This window comes from Coturnix japonica, chromosome 2 (genome assembly GCF_054131305.1).
Source record: "Coturnix japonica strain WE chromosome 2, WE-NBRP24, whole genome shotgun sequence".
Taxonomy (NCBI): Eukaryota; Metazoa; Chordata; class Aves; order Galliformes; family Phasianidae; genus Coturnix; species Coturnix japonica.
In genome coordinates this window covers 22152655-22172086 of record NC_140664.1, presented here as the reverse complement: position 1 = coordinate 22172086, position 19432 = coordinate 22152655, and the positions used below count along the sequence as shown (strand labels likewise).

The following is a 19432-nucleotide window of genomic DNA, read 5'->3' as shown; positions in this document are numbered from 1 at the left end:
AACTATGAATTAGAGAAGTCAGGATGAAGTATCTAGAGCTGAAACGAATTCAGATATTATTTTTTCATATATTCTTTTTTTTTTTTTTTTTTTTTTCCATATAATTTTTCATTTGCTAATTTTGATTAAGAGCAAAGGGGAAACACTGTTTGGGATTTATGGTCATTTCATACTACAGAATTAATCCATAGCTCACCAATCCTGTGAATGACTTGCTGCCTGCAGGCAGTTGTTTGCAAGAACAGTTAATTGCACAGGAATTAAATACAATATAGACAGCTCGATTAAATGCTTGTTAAAATTATGCAGAGCTCTGTTCTTACAGAATAATTTGCAGAATCAGCGTGAAAATAGCTCAAAATTGCAAATTATAGCAGATGATTTCTACTTGAAACAATCAGAACCTTTCTGGTAACCTCCTGGTTCTCAGAAAACTATTGGTAAATTCTTCTGGTAAAGGAAAAAGTAAGTTTCCATGCTATTTACACACTGTGTTTGGATGTCTGATGATCTGCAACAGAAAAGAGAGAGAGATTTGACACAAAAATTAGGATCCTCTGTTGTCAGAACAAAACCTCAGTCTGGACCTGCACTAGTTAGCTAAGTAACACTCTTTTCATTGCTTAGTGTGGTCTTCCATCAGGTTGTACAGGATTGTCCACGCAATCTAAGGGCAGCAAAAGAGCTAAGAACCTTAAAAATCATACTGCACAGGTGAGGTTATCATGAGAACATACAGTAGGTCAGCCAGTCATGGACAAACGTGTTCTCACTGATGACTGTTGCAAAAGAGTTAGAAGCTAAAGCATGAAAAAATAACGATGATTTATTGTGAAATCTCTGTTCAGACATCAGAGTATTGGACATGGTATGTTACATTATCAGGGTGCATTAAAAACAGCAGAGCTACAGTGAGATTTATGCAGACAGGAAAGAACAGCTGAGTTTTGCAAGCCTCATTTAGCCAACCCCAGTACCTGTGAATACTCCCTGTGCATTGCCTTGTCTAGTTCTGGGATTACTCCCATTGCCTAGCTTTAGGCACAGATCTCAGATGACAGATAGCTTTATAGACTTCTTGTTCTGCACCTTAATGCATTCTTGCAAAGGATGTATGGACATAGAAAGTCATATGCTGAATGGTCTGTTCAAAGCAACTTTCTGCTGATCACATAGAAAGCACATGGACACTGTTTTTCCTCCACTTTGGCAGCTAGAGTGCAGTGTTCTGCTTTATCATACAAACATGCATCAGTTTTAACTACAAATAAATTATTGTTAGTTAAAGAAAGAAAATGTTAATTAAATCTCTGAACTTTTAAAGTGGTAGTTTATGTATTATCTACCTTGATTTGAGACCAGCTCTCTGGCCAGATATAAAATGGTAATGAAAATTAAAATAAAATTTTATCATCTGCAGTTGAATAAAATAAAATTCTATTAAATTTTCAAAGTCATATGCTGTAATTCTGAAATTTGTCATTTACTCTTTTGACTGCACTATCATTATGATAAATAAATTTTATAAGTAGAAAAATATATATGCAGAAAATTACATATGGATTGCACTGTCATGGAATCATAGAATAGTTTCAGTTGGAAGGTATCTTAGAAATGATCTTGTTCCAACCATCCAGCCATGGGCAAGGACACCTCCCTCTAGACCAGGTTGTTCACAGGCCCATCCAGCCTGGCCTTGAACACCTCCAGGGAGGAAGCATCCACAGCCTCACTTAGCAACCTGTTCAGTGTCACAAAGCCCTCACAGTAAAGAATTTCTTCCTAGTATCTAGTCTAAACCTACCCTCTTCCAGTTTAAAGCCATTTCCCCTTGTCCTGTTGTTACCAGCCCTTATAAAATGTCCCTCCCTTGCTTTCCTGTGGGCCCCCTTCAAGTACTGGAAAGCTGCTGTAAGGTCCCCCCTGAGACTTCTCCAGGCTGAAGAGCCCCAGCTCTCTCAGCCTGTCCCATAGGGGAGGTGCTCCAGCCCTCTGATTATCAAATAATTGTCATACATTTAAACTTCTACATTATGGTTTTGGGGTATCTTGCTCTTTATGTTCAAGTCTACTAATGATTTGAGTCACGTATTTTCTGTATGTATTGATTACAGAGCAAAGACGTTGAATTTGAAAAATATGAAAGAAGTGGAATATAAATACAAAGCTGAAGATAATTGTGTAAGTTAAATTCCACCCTCTCCTCTCCTCTCCTCTCCTCTCCTCTCCTCTCCTCTCCTCTCCTCTCCTCTCCTCTCCTCTCCTCTCCTCTCCTCTCCTCTCCTCTCCTCTCCTCTCCTCTCCTCTCCTCTCCTCTCCTCTCCTCTCCTCTCCTCTCCTCTCCTCTCCTCTCCTCTCCTCTCCTCTCCTCTCCTCTCCTCTCCTCTCCTCTCCTCTCCTCTCCTCTCCTCTCCTCTCCTCTCCTCTCCTCTCCTCTCCTCTCTCTCCTCTCCTCTCCTCTCCTCTCCTCTCCTCTCCTCTCCTCTCCTCTCCTCTCCTCTCCTCTCCTCTCCTCTCCTCTCCTCTCCTCTCCTCTCCTCTCCTCTCCTCTCCTCTCCTCTCCTCTCCTCTCCTCTCCTCTCCTCTCCTCTCCTCTCCTCTCCTCTCCTCTCCTCTCCTCTCCTCTCCTCTCCTCTCCTCTCCTCTCCTCTCCTCTCCTCTCCTCTCTTCTCCTCTCCTCTCCTCTCCTCTCCTCTCCTCTCCTCCCCGTGCACCTCACTGCTCAGGCAAGCCTATTCTCATGTGATAAATGGATGGAAGCATTTCTCTTGAAGACTGTTGTTTGAATTTGCTTTGTACAACCTTGGACTTACCAGCCAGAAGTTCTAAATTCTTTTAGTCATTTTCATTACAATTACCATCCAAGCTGCTTGTTGTCAAGCCTGTGGTAAGAAGAGATGGGTAACAACCCACAGAGGTGACCTTCCTCCTCCAAAATGAAACTTTAGATCAGTAGCCAACAGCAGAGTGGAACCATGTGTTCTTCTAGCACAGCGTCCAATCACTGGGACATGCTGAACTCTCTATCATGGCAGGTTCTGTAGTGTCTGCCTTCCTTTCCTAATGACTGTGAAGGGTTAAATGTAATGTGTTCAGTGGTTATTACCTCATTATTAAGAATCTCTCTTCAATATATTCTTTTTCTGGCAAAAGTTTTCTCTCAGAGCTATCTTGGGCTTAACATCCAAGCTTCACTTGGGTGGTTTTACTGTTTTGGCATGCTGAACAGTGATGGAATGTGAGAGGGACATGAGAATGGAGAGTACTCTAAAACATTAATTCAAAACACTGTTATTGAGGCTGGCCCAATTGTCAATTATTATATCATTTTTCTTTCTTGTGGAAACTGTTAGAATAACTTTGTCAGAGATGGGCTACCAAAATTTGATTTGCCTGCTTTTATTTTGTATTTACTTTTGTATCAATTCACACAGTATTTGTATGAATCTCCATGCATCTTTTTACTTATTTATTTATTTATTTATTTAAGCTAACTACTCCGCAGCTTCTTAATCATTAAGATTAATGCCAGCCACCAATAATAACAAACTGATGTCTGCAGGCACTGGGGAAATAACATTTTGTTAAGAAAGCAAATTGCTCAAGAGCTTATTATACAAATAAAGGAAAATATTTTTAAGATTTATAAAAAAATGTTTTTAATTTAATTTATGGAGCCACTGGGTTGCAGTAGTCATTTAGGGTAATTTTTAATGTATGAATGTTAGAGTTATCCAAGTTTCTCTGGTAAATAACAGCTTAGACATAAGTAACAGTGCTTTTTAAACACAAAAATATGCAAGCTTAATGATCTACCCTGCCATTAAAGCCTTTGGATTTATAGGGATTATTTCATCAATAGGAGCAAAGGCACTTTAATGTGGAAAAGAATCAAGAGGGTGTTTAGATGCTTGTGTGAAACAAATTGCATCACAGGCATTCACTAAAATGAATTCTTACTCGAGCACAGAGAGAGCTTTGCAAAGTGTGAGGGGCAATTGTAAGCATCTTTCTGAGTGAGAGAGGGAAAAAGCCACCTATAATGACCATTTTCTTCCTTTCTGGGCAAGGACATGACAAAAAAGAAATGCATTTTTCTTAGAACTGTTCTTCTTAAGTCAAGAGCTAGAACTCAACCCAAGTCAAGAATAACTAAGCCAGATTTGGGTTTCCCATTCTAGACAAAAGGTTATACCTAAGTCTGCCCTCTGCTTGAATGTTTTTCAGTAGATATCCTTTCTCTTGCAAAGATATTTGATTCTATGATTCTATAGCTTCAGTCTTTCACATCTTTCACCTTTTTCATCACTAGAGGCTTTGATCTTTCCACATCTGTCTTTTTATTTTTCTTTTATTTTAATCTTCTACTTGGTCTACTTGATGGTGCCTAAGTTCTCACTTGTCTCCACACCAATCTCCATGTAGGATAGTTTTTAAGGGAATGCATGGGATTTCAGAGTATTTCTGCTTTCAGCCATGTATTGCTCTCTGTTTTGTCCCTCATTTAGAGCCTGGTTCATATAATTTTGACCATTTTAATTGCCAGTTAGGATTTACCACTTGACTGACTGAGGCATTTTGGTGTTGTGATGTTTACCATAATTAGATTCATAGGTTAATTGCACAAATCATTATATGTAGACTGGGCTTCACTGCCACAGTTTTGGATGTTTGGAATGTTTCAGTCTGTATGAAGGCTGCTGCGGTGGTGTCCAGGAGATTGCCTGGTTCCCAGAAGTCTGAATAATAGCTTGCAACAAAGAGATAGTTAGTGTGGTTTGTGGTAAAGATTTCCAGTCCTATTTTGCTTGAAGGTCTGTTGGGAAAATTATTTCTTCAGTGCAGTCCCATGCTTCTTTGAATGACTACAGAAGTGATCTCTGTGTCAAATGCATTTCTGTTTGAGTATGACCTAGTTAAGTAACTTTAAGCGTCTCTGACTTTTGTAAGGAAACTTTTGGAGCTTATATTCTCTTTCAAAATCTCTCTCTTTTTTTTTTTTTTTTACTTCAGATTACTCATTGTCACAAGTAGCTCATTTTTGGGATTTGACACCTGCATAAATAAGATTTATTTATTTATTTATTTATTTATTTATTTGTTGGTACTGAGAAATATTTCAGTAGTGAAAATAAACAGAATTACTGAATTTTTACTGAGAATTTTTACTGTTTTACTTTTAATGTTCAGTTGTGGATTCAAGGATCCTCTTGTTCCATCATCTTCTTGCAAAATGCTCTGAGCTTCCACAAATAATCTTGAGATCCCCTGCCTCCATGAAAGACATGCCTAAAAGGCAAATTAATTCTACTGTGTTTTTGCCAACTGGGCCATATTTGTACAGTTATTATGGCTGTTTAAAGATCTCTGGTTGTGTGCCAGTTGGCTAGAAAATGCTCCTGAAAATGCTGGTAAGTTTTACAGGCTGTACATGATCCTTCTTATTCCTCTTTTGCAGCATTAGATGCATAAAAACTTAATACAGTTATTTAATTGAATATAATCAAATAACATTGTAAGTGTATGTAGTATCTTTTACAAGATAAGATAATACACTTGGAAAAGCAGAAGACTGTAACAGCCAACATGCCTTTCTTCAGTCTGAAATACAAGCAGAAGACACCAAAGCAAGTGAGAGCTGCTGTACAATGAATTATGTCTGTCTCAAACAGTGATAGGGAACAAGTATTTGGTATCTATGATACAGAAATATGATTATTTCCCAAGGAACAGAGATTAGAATTAGGTCAATTCTGTCCACTTACAAAAGCTGCATGTCAATTGAGCTGGTGACGATAATACCCAATATAATATATTTGTATGAGGCCTGCTCTGAAAGTAATGCCTCCTCTTTTATTATGTTGGCCCACAGTGTCAGAGGCTGATGTTGGTGCTATGATAGTAGAGGCTTAAACTTCCCACCAGTATTCCATTACATTTTGTTGCAGTGTGACAGATGGCAGCAGAGGGGCAGTATGGCATCTGACATGGAAGTGCATATGAAGCAAAGTTGTGTCACTAAATTCCTCTATGCAGATAAACATGGCACCCATTGACATTCACTGATGCTTTCTCAACACTTATGGAGACCAAACAGTTAATGTTAGCACAATGACTGTGTGGGCAATGTTTTCCTAAGAATTACACTGTCATAGCATCTGTGAAATGATGGGTCACTTCTGCTGCTGCAGTTTTTTACAAGTACATCATGCAGGCTCTTGTTCATTACTGGTCCAAATGCATAGATAATTGTGGTGACTATATTGAAAAATAGATTTTGTTGTTTGTTTCTTTTATTTATTTATTTATTTACTTATAGCCAAGAATTTGATCTATTATATAGTATTGTTGTGCTCTTTGTTATAGATTACATGGAAATAAAGAGAAGGCATTACTTTCAGAGCAATCCACATATATACATATACATTCTTACTAGCTTTTGACCGCATTTTATAAATCCACCTCTTTGTGTGCTGCTGACTGTGTGTGCTAGATACGTTAACATGTGTCCCTCAGACTCAGTCTGCATCCACTGGGTACATGTGGGACCATCAAGAATTTACACTTGCTGAAGAGTTCAGTGAGGTGAGAGTGGCTCCAGGAAGATTTCCCAGACAGGAGCTTCAGCTATAAGATGTATCTGTTAATTGATTCTCAGCTCTAGCTCAGGGAGGTATGAGAACCAGGGTTGCAGGGCTGGTGGTTTTTCCCTCCAGTACTGAAGTCAGTACTGGCTTTTTTCATTTCTATGAATATCCCTGTTGTACTGTGATAGTCTTAAGGTGGCTGAGGTTAACACTGTGTTACCCAGACCAGACACAGTGTATAATCCCAAATTTAGTCTACTTTTACCAATACATATTTTTGCACAATTGAGGATGTTCCTAGTCTGTAACCCTCGTCTTGTCTGTGTCTAGAGATTATGGCAACCGAAACAGTGCTCCTCCTATTTGCCTGATGATAGTTCTTGGTATTGTGCTTTGTAATGAGTGTGATTTTGCTTTTGTGTTAACTTGAATTATGGATAATTGTAGATTACTTATTTCCTCCTTATGTCCAGTTGCATGGAAGCTGATCAAGGCGGCTATCTGTTAACATCCTCACAACACAAAGTTAATTCTGGGTTGATTTACAGGAATTGTCAGGATTTTTAAAGAAATCACTTTTATTTGTATAAATTTCCAAAACGAAGATAAATTTTGCAGCATTTTGTTTATTTCACTCCACAGGAATCATTAAAACAGGTGAAGATAGTTTCAGTCAGCAACCCATTAGTCTTTCTCAATGCCAGAAAGTTTCATGCAGACCTGATGAAGATAATCCAGAAGGATAGCACAAGCAGCCAGGCATGGGAAGATGTAAACAAGGTAGGATGTGCTAAATGCTTCAGTTATCATGGTGACAATGCTGAAGGTCATCATTACTGTCCCTGCATTTCGTAGAGAATGGCATCAGATACTGAAACAGATTATTTTAAAAAAGGTAATATTGCAAATGATTGATTTGGGATTAAATAAAGTTAATCTAATTTTAATCAGAGTAAATACAGTTATTTTTTTTTTTCTTATAATCACATGAAAATATTTTTTCTCTGTTATCTCTGTCCTGTAAAAGACATTAAAGGACTTACACCAAACTCTTCAGAATTAGTCAATCCTTACATAACTTGGCTAAGATAATGATGTGACTTCAAGAAAGTGATGAGTAACTAAAATTCTACTTGAATAAAATGCTTTTTATTAAAATTTATTTATTTATTTATTTATTTTTTAATGGAGATGAGTTCTACAGAGGTAGATGTTTCATTTCAGTTTCTACCTACAAATAATTCCAATACTAGTATATATATATATATAACTTGTGTTTTTTTTTTGAAAATGTCCCGGAAAAGATTGCATTTTTCAAGTTTATTTGCACTCAACTACTGCAAATTCCTACAATGTTCCCTAGAAGAGAAAAAAAATACATATCATTTTTTCTATCACTACGATGAAAGCATTTAAATACAATAAGCTAAAAGGCTAACTGTAGCCAAATTCATCCAGTTTGATGACTTGGACTGAGGAAATCACAGCCATTTCCTAAATGGTTTGTTAATAAAGAATTGAATAATCATAGAATCAATGAATGGCCTGGGTTGAAAAGGACCATAGTGGCCCACAACCTCTGCTGTTGCCTGCTGAAGAGCTGTGTTGCCCATACCTATTCTTCATTGTTCAAAAATTCAGCACTGAAATTTTGCTGCATTTCCCCTTGGTTCTGTTAGCTGAACTGATTAGTTTGATTAAAAAAACCCTCTAAATTGACAGGTGTTAATTAAGATTTGCATTGGATTAATTATTTTTTAATTTAATAAGATATAGTAAGCTAGTAAGTCAATTTATAAGTTCATTTATAAGTTACTATGGACGGAGATGTTATCCTTTGCTTATTCTAGAAGGTAATTGGCAGTGCAGCTACCTGAAGTACTGCGTATAGTGTTTGGTACCTTCGTGAAATGACTGTCTTTCTACATAACACAATGGAAGTGAAAAAAATGTGCTTTGAATTTTGTTTCTGTGCTGCATTTCTCTTTTAAACTTATATTGACAACACTGATGAGGAAATGATTACAAAAGCATTTATCTGGATAAAGGTAACTTGTTAATAAGTTTATGCGTCAGAATTGTTCACACAAAAATTTAAATGAGATTTTATCCAGTGGAAAGTGAGTCAGAAGATAATCTTGTAAAATTTCTATCATTGGTTTATCCTTTTAAGAGCATATTTCCCATCTTTCTATCACTCTTAAGCCCTCCTTCTCCACATAGGCTTTAAAGTGGATCCAGACATCATAGAGATTGAGTTGAGTTGTTTCGGGTAAAAAAAATGAATAAAAAAAAAGGGAGACACCTACTTGATATGGCTTTAGAAGAATAACAAAAGTCTTACTCAGCAAATATATCCAGAAGACTGTTGCATATGATATGACTTTGGAGAGAATGAGTTATACTTTATATAGAGAAACATAATTCTTTTGTGTAGCACTGATTTTCTTTGGTTACTCTGCATCGGATTTGTTTTCCTTGGTATTCTAATTGTTCATTGCTTTTATTTCAGTGTGAGCAGAACACTTTACTCTGCTCATTTTCCAATGGAAGTTGTCATGGTGAGTTTGTTATCTATACATTATGTTAAAATCAGGATGGATGTAAGTGTGCAAAATAGCTCCAGATTTTTCTATTTATTTCTAGGTGAATTCAAATAGTCTGGAAACTTATATTTTTTCAGATAGATCAAGCATTCAGTGATGCATGAGTGCTAACAATTGTTAAGCTCCATTAACCTTGACGTAATGGGTCCTGGTTTTATTCTGTTCTTGACTGACTTTTTAAGATTTCAAAAGCGAGGAACCAATGAAAATATATTTTCTATAGGAGTCTGCTTCTTTCACACGAACCACCATATACATACTGATATGGAATGGGAGAATCGCTAAGAACATCGCTACCTTCCTTGGTCTTCTGCCAAAGGCCTAATAAACTACTTTGTTGAGCTCTGCTCCTGAGTTGTTTTTTTTAGTTTGTGGTGAGACTTGAACATTAGTATGCAAAACAAAGATAGGACAGGATTAGAATCATGAGATGTCATTGTGGTCTTTGAAGGCACTGAAGAGAAAAACACAATAAATGTCAGCTGAACAATCGGTGACACTATGGCCACCAGTACAGTACAGAATTACACACTTTGCTTTCAATTAGGGATTATGCTGGATGATTCTACTCATCCCACAATTTATTGGGCTTAAATCAAACCAGAGCACGCACATTCCCCTGGGACAGCTGCAACAACCTTTTGCAGAAGATACTTTATACAGATGACTTCACTGTGGAGGGAATTCAAATGCTGTGTTTATTTAAAACACATACAAGCATTGAGACCTCAGTAGGGAATCTGATCTGGGGGCTGTTTTTTGACAGTTCACACTTATTAACTAGGCTCATGACATTTTTATGATATTGCAGTGTTTACTTTACTTGGGTGCGATAGAATGCTTTCTACAACACGCAGTAATGTAGTGATGATGGCTCTTGAGGACTGTGCAGTGCTGTACTGTAAAATAGTAAATAAGTGCACAGCATTGTATTTGTGAAAAGTCTATTGGAAGGTCTTGTCAGCATGAATTTCAATCTTCTTTTGGATAAGTTGGATAAGTTACAGAAATGACAGACAACACAAGACCTCATCTCTGGTTTCCATGAGAACAAATCGTTGTATCTTGTACTGAGCAGAGTAGGGTGACACTTCATGGGAACTTAAAAACTGGAGAGAAAAGAAGTAAAAGAAAAATCCATAGCAAAGGATAATAAAACAAGGGGCTTAAATTTTTAGGAATGAGTGGAAGGGAAGACATAATCCTTATTTGCACAGCAGTTTTTTTGGAAAGCATGGCAGCTTTCTCCAAATCTTTCTACCTCTAGGGAATACTGAATTGACATTGTCTATATCAGCACTGTGTTAAATAGCTTCTGCTGCCTTTTCCCAGTCGTTCAGAGAAGCAATAGGTTTCTACCTGCACACCCTCCACTGAAATGCAGGATGCCAGCTGGGTGGGAGAGTATTGTGAGATCAAGTCCAGTATTGCCAATGTTTGTGCATTTGTACATGTGTGAGCGTGGCTTGACCTTCACAAGGTTTGTCAGAGAAGAGATTTCTGAGTGTAATACTAGAAGTTTCTCATACTGTACCAGTCTAAAACCAGCTAAGTGCAGTTCATGTGTAAGGTGATCTCAGCCTCTATACTGGGATGCAACATTTCTAGGCTAAAGCAATCAGTATTGTTATCCTCTGTCCTTTCCTATTTATTTCCTTTTCTGTTTATTATTTTTCCTGCTATTCTGAAGTACGTTATGTACAATTACATTTAATTAAAATCTATTCTTGAATCATCAAACATTAACTTTTATCTAAGCAGTGTAACAACCAAAAAGGGAAAATCAACCCCAGGGCATTTTTTAAAGTAAAACTTTCAGAACCTGCAGATATAATTGTGTATGTGCTTTGTGAAGGAATGAGTAGCAGAGATAAAAGGTTCTTCTGTTTGGGAAACAAAGGAGGTGTGTAGGAAAAATGACAGCAAGCAACCCAGCAGATCCCATAAATCCCAGGTTTCCACTACAGTAATGGCAGGCTGCAGGTTTCCTTTGAAAATCCTTATTTTGTTTGCAGGGCATTTATTCATGTGTTTTGGACAGCACAGCTCTGGAGGTGTAAACCCAAAAAGCTCCGACTCTCAGACTCCTGTCAGAAAGGAATTAGCACCATTATAAATCTACTCACCAGGGAAATACTACACCTCTTTGTGGTTTTAAAGTCTTTTCCTCTGCTGTGTCAAAACCATGTCGATTAACCTATCTTTGCATTCAAACGAACTCTCCTTTTTTTGAATTTATGTTTTATGATAACTGATATTAAAGCTGCTATTTGTCCACAGAGCAGTGTAAATAAGATGTACGTTATTTTCTTATCTTCCTTTTATGAAAGCCAGGAATCATCTGTGTGGTAGTTCAGGACACACTTACTATAGTATATGTTTAGATTAAGCACGAGGTGGCCAGGGGTTGAAGAATGAATATAAGAGCTATACAAATCTTAACTTTTTTTTTTTCTAGTGTCAATATATAATAGTGCATATATGTGAAAAATAACCAGACAAAAAACAGGTAAAACGAAACACTCCACTTTACAGACTTTTCTTCCTTATAGGAGAATTTTAGTTAAAGCATCAGAAAGTGTTTAGGTGCTACAGAAATGAACGCAGAATCAGAATCTGCAAAAGATATTTGCTCTCTGAATCCCATGTGAACTTTCCCAAACAAGCCAGGCTCATTTAGATATTTAAATGTGAAGATGAACTTCTTTTTTTGTCGTTAAGAGACTGTTTCTATCTAATACATCTCGCTTATAATGTATTCTGCCTGTCATCACCTCATCCCAAATGATGGTACTTCATTTGTGCTTTTAAACAGTGCCGTTTGCTTAATGCATATCCCAATATGCAATTGACAAATTTCACTATGATATTTTGGGCTCATTTTGTTGAACTTTCATTATTCTTATTCACATTTCTTGACTTATCCCTTGTTATTAACATTTTCTCTTCCATCAAATGTGCAGGTGAGTCGCTGCAGCAATGTCAGGGTGAGCGATGTGTTTTGATATTGGACTGCAGTGGACTGAATTTCTTTGACTACACTGGAGTCTCCATGTTGCTTCAGGTATTAGTAATACCAGATGCATTCTGTACGTTGAAAATATATAAATACACACATAAATACACAGTTGTAAGGGACCTCAAGGATAATTGAGCTCCAGTCCTTCCTGCCACAGGCAGAGCTGCCAACCTCCACATTTAATACTGGACCAGGCAGCCCAGGGTGCCATCCAACCTGGCCAACACCTCCAGGGACGGGGCATGCACAGCCTCTCTGCTCAGCCTGTTCCAGCACCTCACCCCTCATAATAAAGATCTTCCCCCTGATATCCAACCTAAATCTCCCCTCCTTCAACTTAAAACCATTTTCCCCTGTCCTGCCATTTATCTACACTTGTAGGCAACCTTTGGTTACTAGAAGGCTGCAATGAGGTCATCCCACAGGTGGGACACAAATCCGACCTTGGCTATGGCATAAATGGAGGTGGCCGAATGACAAAACTGAGTTACCCATAGGAAGAACGCGCTCAACGTGTTACACTCCTTCCCTGAATATCATCACTGCTGCTGGAGTTAGAAGGATTTTTGGTGTGGAACAGGCTCCTGGGTCCTTTTAAAAATAGTTTATACTGATGTTGTTCTCACTGAATCAATAGGGACTGCTTTGGATGCTTCCTAATCTGTCAAAAAGAGGCCCTACTCTTCTTCTAGAGTTATTTTCATTTTTCATGCTTTCATGTAAGTTCTAGCTTACTGAATACCTAGTCTCTGAAACTGCACATTTTCAGAGAAAGAGTAAAGAACAAACTGCTGCAGAATGTGGCATGCTGGCTGTGGTACTTATTTGACAGAGTGTTGGAAATTGGACTAGATGACCTTTAAAAGGTCCCATCCAACTCTAAGGGTTCTATGAGTATATGAGTCTACGTGTTCCAAAGTTTCCTAGGTCTAATACTTGACTTTAGGGGCTGGTAGGTAATCTTACCGTGAAGAGATGGGGAAACTTGCAGAAAAAAAGGGCATACTGGAAAAAAAATCTTAGAAATGTTACTTTAAAGGGTACATTATTAATCAGATTCTTATCATATTGATTTTATTATAAGCAAAGATGTAGAGCACTTTGCGGACGGGGAGAAAATGATGCTTCCCTGCTCAGCATGGTTCGGTGGTGTTTGTATTATGGAGGGGCTCTCTCTGGTGGCTGTTGTCAGTATAGCCTGAGCAGCAGCACATCATACTCTGCCTATTTGAATATGTTCTTATTGTGTATGGTGTTGGTGCTTTAAACCCTTTTTCTTTCTTTCTTTCTTTCTTTTTTTTTTTCTTCTTAATTTCACATTTTTACACCTATAGATTTACATGGATTGTAAAAATAGACACATCGAAGTGTTGCTCGCATGCTGCAAAGGCAAGTATCAACTTACAGCAAAACTATTATTGTGACATTTATGTGTCCTTGCTACTTTATCAGTCCTCGTCTGTTTGTTTTGCTACAGCTTCCTTGATTAAAGCACTGCAGTATGGTGGAAATCTTGAATCTGAAAACTCCATCTTCTTTGAGTCTGTTTCCTCAGCAATCGATGCCAGTCAGATTCCCAGGGTGAGGCTTACAGCAGGGGTAGGGGAGGTCTTGGGTGCTCACTGAGCTTTGATAAAGCTTTCATGTGGGGAAATGTCACGTATTCAGTGAACCTGTTGTGCAGAAATATTGTATCTGTATTCTCTGCAGCCAGTCCTCAGTCTCTGGATTGCATTTACCACGTTTTTCCTGCTTGCACTTGCTTCCTGTCCTCTTCTCTCCTTTTGCAGTAACTTCTCCATCTTCTATGCTGGATCCACAGGTGTGTTGTTCTGTTCATTAATCTGGGTGCATGCTCCATTGGAAAGCGTAATGACATCTCAGAATAACCAATGCAGCCTTTGGTGAGGCAAATTATCTTCTACTCTGTCATACACTGCATATCAACACTCTGCTCCTCAGCCTACATTGCTTAAAGCAGCACATCTCTGTTAGCACAGTAAAATGGCCCTAGGTTGCACCTGTGCTAGGTAAGAGAGAAGTGAGATAAACTGAAGACGAGTACTGTGCTGACCAAAACACTTTTGGATCTTTGGCAGGTTTGTTTGGAGCTAACAACTTATGTCTGCCCTGCAGTGTAGAGTGCTCTGCTGGCTCACTAGTGGAAAGAGGAGAGAGGAAGCATATGTGGTGGAAGGGAGAGCTAGAGGGAAAATGAAGAAGAAAGTTTGTCTTGGAAACTGAGGCTTGAGGCCTGAAAGTGCATTTGCTCGTATATTTATTTGTTCAATAATAAGTCTTGCAGTCCTTGCTAAAAGACTACAAACCAGGGCATTTCTTATAATGGAGTCTTTTCTGTTGTAATGTTTAGTGCGAAATGTGGTAGGTGGACTGGATGATCTTAGAGGTCTTCTCCAACTTTGGTGATTCTACTGTTGTAATCCCAGTGCAATAACTGAGCGTGCATTATAAGCAGTGTGCTTTCCCATGGTTGTATTTATGATTCCAAACAAGAGTAAAGCTCCTCTTGGAACCCCATTCAAGGGACATTAAACTAATAATGGTCTGCAGTTTTTGTTTTCACTTTTTTCCCCTTTACCGTGATCTGGCACACGTTACTAATAAAATTAGAGTTGCCTTTAGACAAAAACAAAACAAAACAAAACAAAACAAAAACCACCAAAAACTAAAGGTCACTTTCCATTGATATATCCAGATAAGGTGATTTGGCTCTGTTGGTCTGGAGGATTAACTGGGAGAAGTATGTTCTCTTCAGTGCTTTACAACAGTTCTTTTTGTTGCTCTGCAAAATAATCTGCCTGATTAGGTGAATTAGAATGACTGTTGTGTTCTAAAAGGTCTGCATTCTTCATAGACACCAGGTAACCTTCCTAGCATTCCTGTGAGATAGCTGGTATTCCCGCTTTATGGGAGCCAGGCATGGAAAGAATAAGAGAAGTATTCAAAATAATAAGGAGCTCAAGTCCATTTTGCCATGACCTGAGAACATGCTTCTATCACCTCCTAAGCAAACCAGTGAAGTGGTGCAGTCTAAAAGGCTTGAATATAGTCTGAAATTCCAACTGTAATTAGTATAGGCATTAGCGTGCTGCTGTTTGAAATATGGTTTCTCAATGAGTTCCTCACTTTCACATCTGAAGATAAAAGAAGATGAGCCGAAGTAGAGTGGCAGGGTGATCTCACTAACAGCACCATGCTGTGACCAGGGTTAAGATCCTGAGGTAAGCAGGAACTTTGAGAAAAGAAGTGCCAGAACAGGGTACAAAAGAGCAGGAGGTGGAAATTTATGGAAAGTGCTTTGTCTGGGTTTCCATTTCTAACACCCCCACATCAGATTTTTAGTGGAAGAAAGCTAGAGGCAAGAGGACTTGGTGGTTCCATTGCATATCTGCTGCATTAAGGATGGTAAATTATGTACATCCAAGGTCAATGTCATGCCATGTTCATTTTTAAGTTGATAAGAGACATATTTATTGCTTTATGCCATTCATTCTCACCATAAATAACTTTTTTATAAGTCTTCTTAATGGTGGCAATTACATGGTATTCTAAGAAAACATTGTAATAATTTGTTTTCTGTTTCTCACAATTCAGAAATACAGCAAGTTCAGCGAACAGAGTGAAGTGTGATGCCAAGCCATCCAATGTGGACAGTTTAACCAGCTCATATGCAGAATGAACTACACCACGGTTTCTCCTTAACTTTTTTTGTTTTTTCCTCCAGGAGATATCATAGATGCTACTTTCTGTGCCATATGTTTAGTACACTCAGTAGTGACAGATCTGCCATTCAGAAGAAAAGATCTTTTGTTCCTATAGTTGATCTGCCGTGTTTTTTATAATATTCTTATACACTTTTATAGACAAGTTATTAGAAAGCAGATGTTGGATACTGACTGTGTTTAACAGATATATTCTTTTAGATATCTTCTATTGTAATTTTTAGTTGTAATACACATCCATAGTTTTGTGCATGGAATAATGAGACCATAGGATTTCTTAAAAGCAGTGTTATAATCGGTACATTATATTTGGGGAAGCCATATGCCAATGCATACTTTGTTTCTGATGGAGTTATTTACCCTTTTCGTTGTTCAAGACTGCCATTTACAGTAACAGCATCACAGCACAGATAACATATCCTTACATTTTTTGTACTTGGTTATTGTAGGATTTTTTTATGCCTTCCAAGGTCAGTGGAAGCACTATTTGTTCAAAGAAGGCATATGAATATTGGTTGGATTGTCTCCCTCTCTAGTAGATGTCAGGAGTTGTTATAATGGTTTGCTGTATTTTCAGTGCCACACATATTCTTTATCTTAGATTGAAGAGGAAAATCTGGTCATGTTTTTCCAAAACTTTTTGTTGTTTTCAGCACTGAGTAGTCTGCATTTCCAGCTTGAGCTGTAATTGGTCAGTGCTGGAATTTGATCGTGTAAGAAGTAAGTTTTGTTCGTTGTCCAAGTGTCCAAAGTGTTAAATGGATGTTTTGAGACAGGCATTAGATCAAGGACCTTCCTGTAGCACAGGATTGTTTAAGAATGTGTTTAATCAGTGTGAGACTATAATTCAAATTGTTTTTATGCTGTGATTACTGCTTGACTGTCTCTCGGGGTAGAATCAGGAATGAAATACATTTCTTACCTTTTAACTCTGAATTTGCTTATATTCCAACTCTGGCTTTTGGGATACTCATGATATTCCTGTAATATATTTTATTTTATACAATTAACTTATTTTTCATATTATTTTTGAGACTATAGATTGTCAATTAGCTTCTCTTTCTGGCAAGTGTCCACAACAATCGTATCTCAGCAGTACAGAGCATCACGGCATGTATGATGGCAGGTAGAAGATGGGCAGCAAAGGAAGCTGCACAATTGCTTCTAAAATATTAGTACTGAGTTTGAGCATTTTCAGACCAGAGCTGCTTGACAGAGCAACTGTTACTAGGTGAGGGATCATAATCTATTTTTTTACCAGTAATCTAGGAAGGCAAATTACTTCAGTGTTGATTTAGTTTCCCCCCCCACCCCCCCTTTTTTTTCCCCCTCAAATATCCCTCTCAGTTGTTAACATTTACAAAACTCCATGGCTGACTGTCACTCATCTTCAGCTGACTGCCAGGAAATCACTGATCTCTTTGCTTGTAGGCTGTGAGATACTGAGTGTCTCATCCATGTGACTTTCTGCAAATCTCTGCTGATAATATGTTTGCTCCACCAACTGACCAACAGCTGCCTGATTCTTTGTGAAGATTCAAGGAAGCACATAAAACATTTTAGTTTTGGAGTTTAGTATTAATTTCAGCCTGATAAGGAGTTTAGTAACAACTTCAATGCTTTTCTGTATAGACTGTCCACTGACTTCCCTCAAGCTCATTAAGAAGTATTAGACTGTAGATAGGTAGGAGTGTACCCCAAATCTCTAATTAGCTACACCATGTATGGCATCGATTTATGCCAGGGGAGGTTCAGGCTGGATGTTATGAAATACTTATTTTCCAAAAGAGTGATGAGGCAGTGGAATGGACTGCCCAGGGAGGTGGTGGAGTCACCAACCCTGGAGGTGTTCAAGGAACGTTTGGACGTTGTGTTGAGGGACATGGTCTAGGGAGAACTATTGATGATTGGTGGATGGTTGGACTGGATGATCTTGGAGGTCTTTTCCAATCTTGGTGTGTTTATGATTCTATCATTCTGTGTTTGTTCTGAGTCAGGAGGGGAAGTGAGCCAAACACATTCTGCAGCAAAGGGATTGCACAGAGCAGTTAGCATTAAATGCCCTAGTATTGCTCTAAAAACTGAGATAAAATACAGCCACTAAGAATAAGGGAGTGTTGTTATTCTGCTCTCTTGATACAGATATTCGTTTTTGTATATTCTAGATTTATTTACCTGGATAATCATAGGGACAATTCAGAGGAATGCAGAGTTTTTTAAATTGTGCTTGTATGCCTAAGGCTGAGCAGCATTACAAGATCCTGGTCCTGAGAAGTGCTGAGCTCCCTGGCTTCCTTCTGGTTTTGAAGGTTTGAGAGGCTTGAGGAAGTATCTCCTCTCCTAACGTGCTGATCTGCATGGTTTCAATTAACAAAGCCAACAAGGGCTCTGGGCACTAAGAAATTCTGAAAGTCTAGCTGTTCATTCTGCTTCCTGTATGTGTACTCCATGCTCACATTTTGTATTCCTTAAATCAAAACGTACAAATCATCTACATTATGAAAATCCATGTTTCAGTGTTGCACGTTTTGGTATATATTGCACTTTATAGGAAAACATTAAGATGTTATTTTCAAGAGATGCTCAATACCTTCACTGATTTCATTTGCTTGACGTGTTTAGGAATTTTCAGCTATTTTTAGAAATTAATCCTAAGTAAGTGTTAGATATTACATTATGCAAATGAAGAGTTTTCCCTCAAATTTAAGATGTATTAATTGCAATATGTTAAAATAGGGATCTGATCATATGCTTCCTGCAGAATTTGTGTTTCACACATTCCAAAACAAAGCAATCAATGAGGAAAAAAAACTGAGTGCAAACTGATGTAAAGAAATGAACATAGTGACAATTACAAATTAGGCATAAAATATGTAATAAGGAAAAGACTGTTAACATTATATTTATGCAAATTAAATGTTTCTAATTCTCATCATATGTCTTTCTTTTTAAAGGTTATTTGCCCTGATTCTATGATTCAAGTGTCACAAGGTCTGATTTTAGCTGCTTTGACATAATTTATTTGACAGCTCTGTGTGCCATAAATATATAATGTAACGAGGAAAGGTATCTGCACTGTTGAATGAAAACATTAATGCGTCAATACTGTGTGTGAATACTGTTTGACATTTACTGGTTACAATAATAAAATACACAGTATGCCTTGAAAATATGGCACTCCTATTTTTGGAAGAGATTTTCTTTGTCTACAGAAAGTAGCATCTCATAAATAAATGAATGAGTGCACTTCCAGAGTGGATTCTAAATGGTGCTTTCATCATGAAGATGGATTTTCAGTAAAGATCACATAATCTCCATGTTTCCATATGTTTTACAATGCATTTGATTATTATTTTGATTTTTTTTTTCATGTTTCAGCATTGAATATTAGCATACACAGCAATAAATTTCTGTGGAAACAAACTGCAGTAATTCACATGTGGAAGGAGGAAACCATCCTCATTACTACAATACTTA

At 37.7% G+C, this 19432-nt stretch overlaps 1 protein-coding gene across 3 annotated transcripts in view; it reads left to right on the top strand.

The window, feature by feature from the left end:
- SLC26A7 (solute carrier family 26 member 7) overlaps positions 1–19125 on the top strand; it is a 77923-nt gene extending 58798 nt beyond the window's left edge. For 2 of the 3 annotated variants that reach the window (XM_085537228.1, XM_085537227.1), the window contains 8 exons: positions 2115–2181; positions 7230–7367; positions 9100–9148; positions 12157–12257; positions 13547–13601; positions 13690–13793; positions 13923–14034; positions 15828–15987. In XM_085537228.1, coding sequence (XP_085393354.1) covers positions 2115–2181; positions 7230–7367; positions 9100–9148; positions 12157–12257; positions 13547–13601; positions 13690–13793; positions 13923–14034; positions 15828–15856 — 655 coding nt within the window. In that variant the 3' untranslated portion in view covers positions 15857–15987. Of the gene's footprint in view, positions 1–2114; positions 2182–7229; positions 7368–9099; positions 9149–12156; positions 12258–13546; positions 13602–13689; positions 13794–13922; positions 14035–15827 lie in introns of all 3 variants that reach the window. The other variant, XM_085537229.1, reaches the window with a different exon arrangement.
- Positions 19126–19432: the final 307 nt, after the last annotated feature.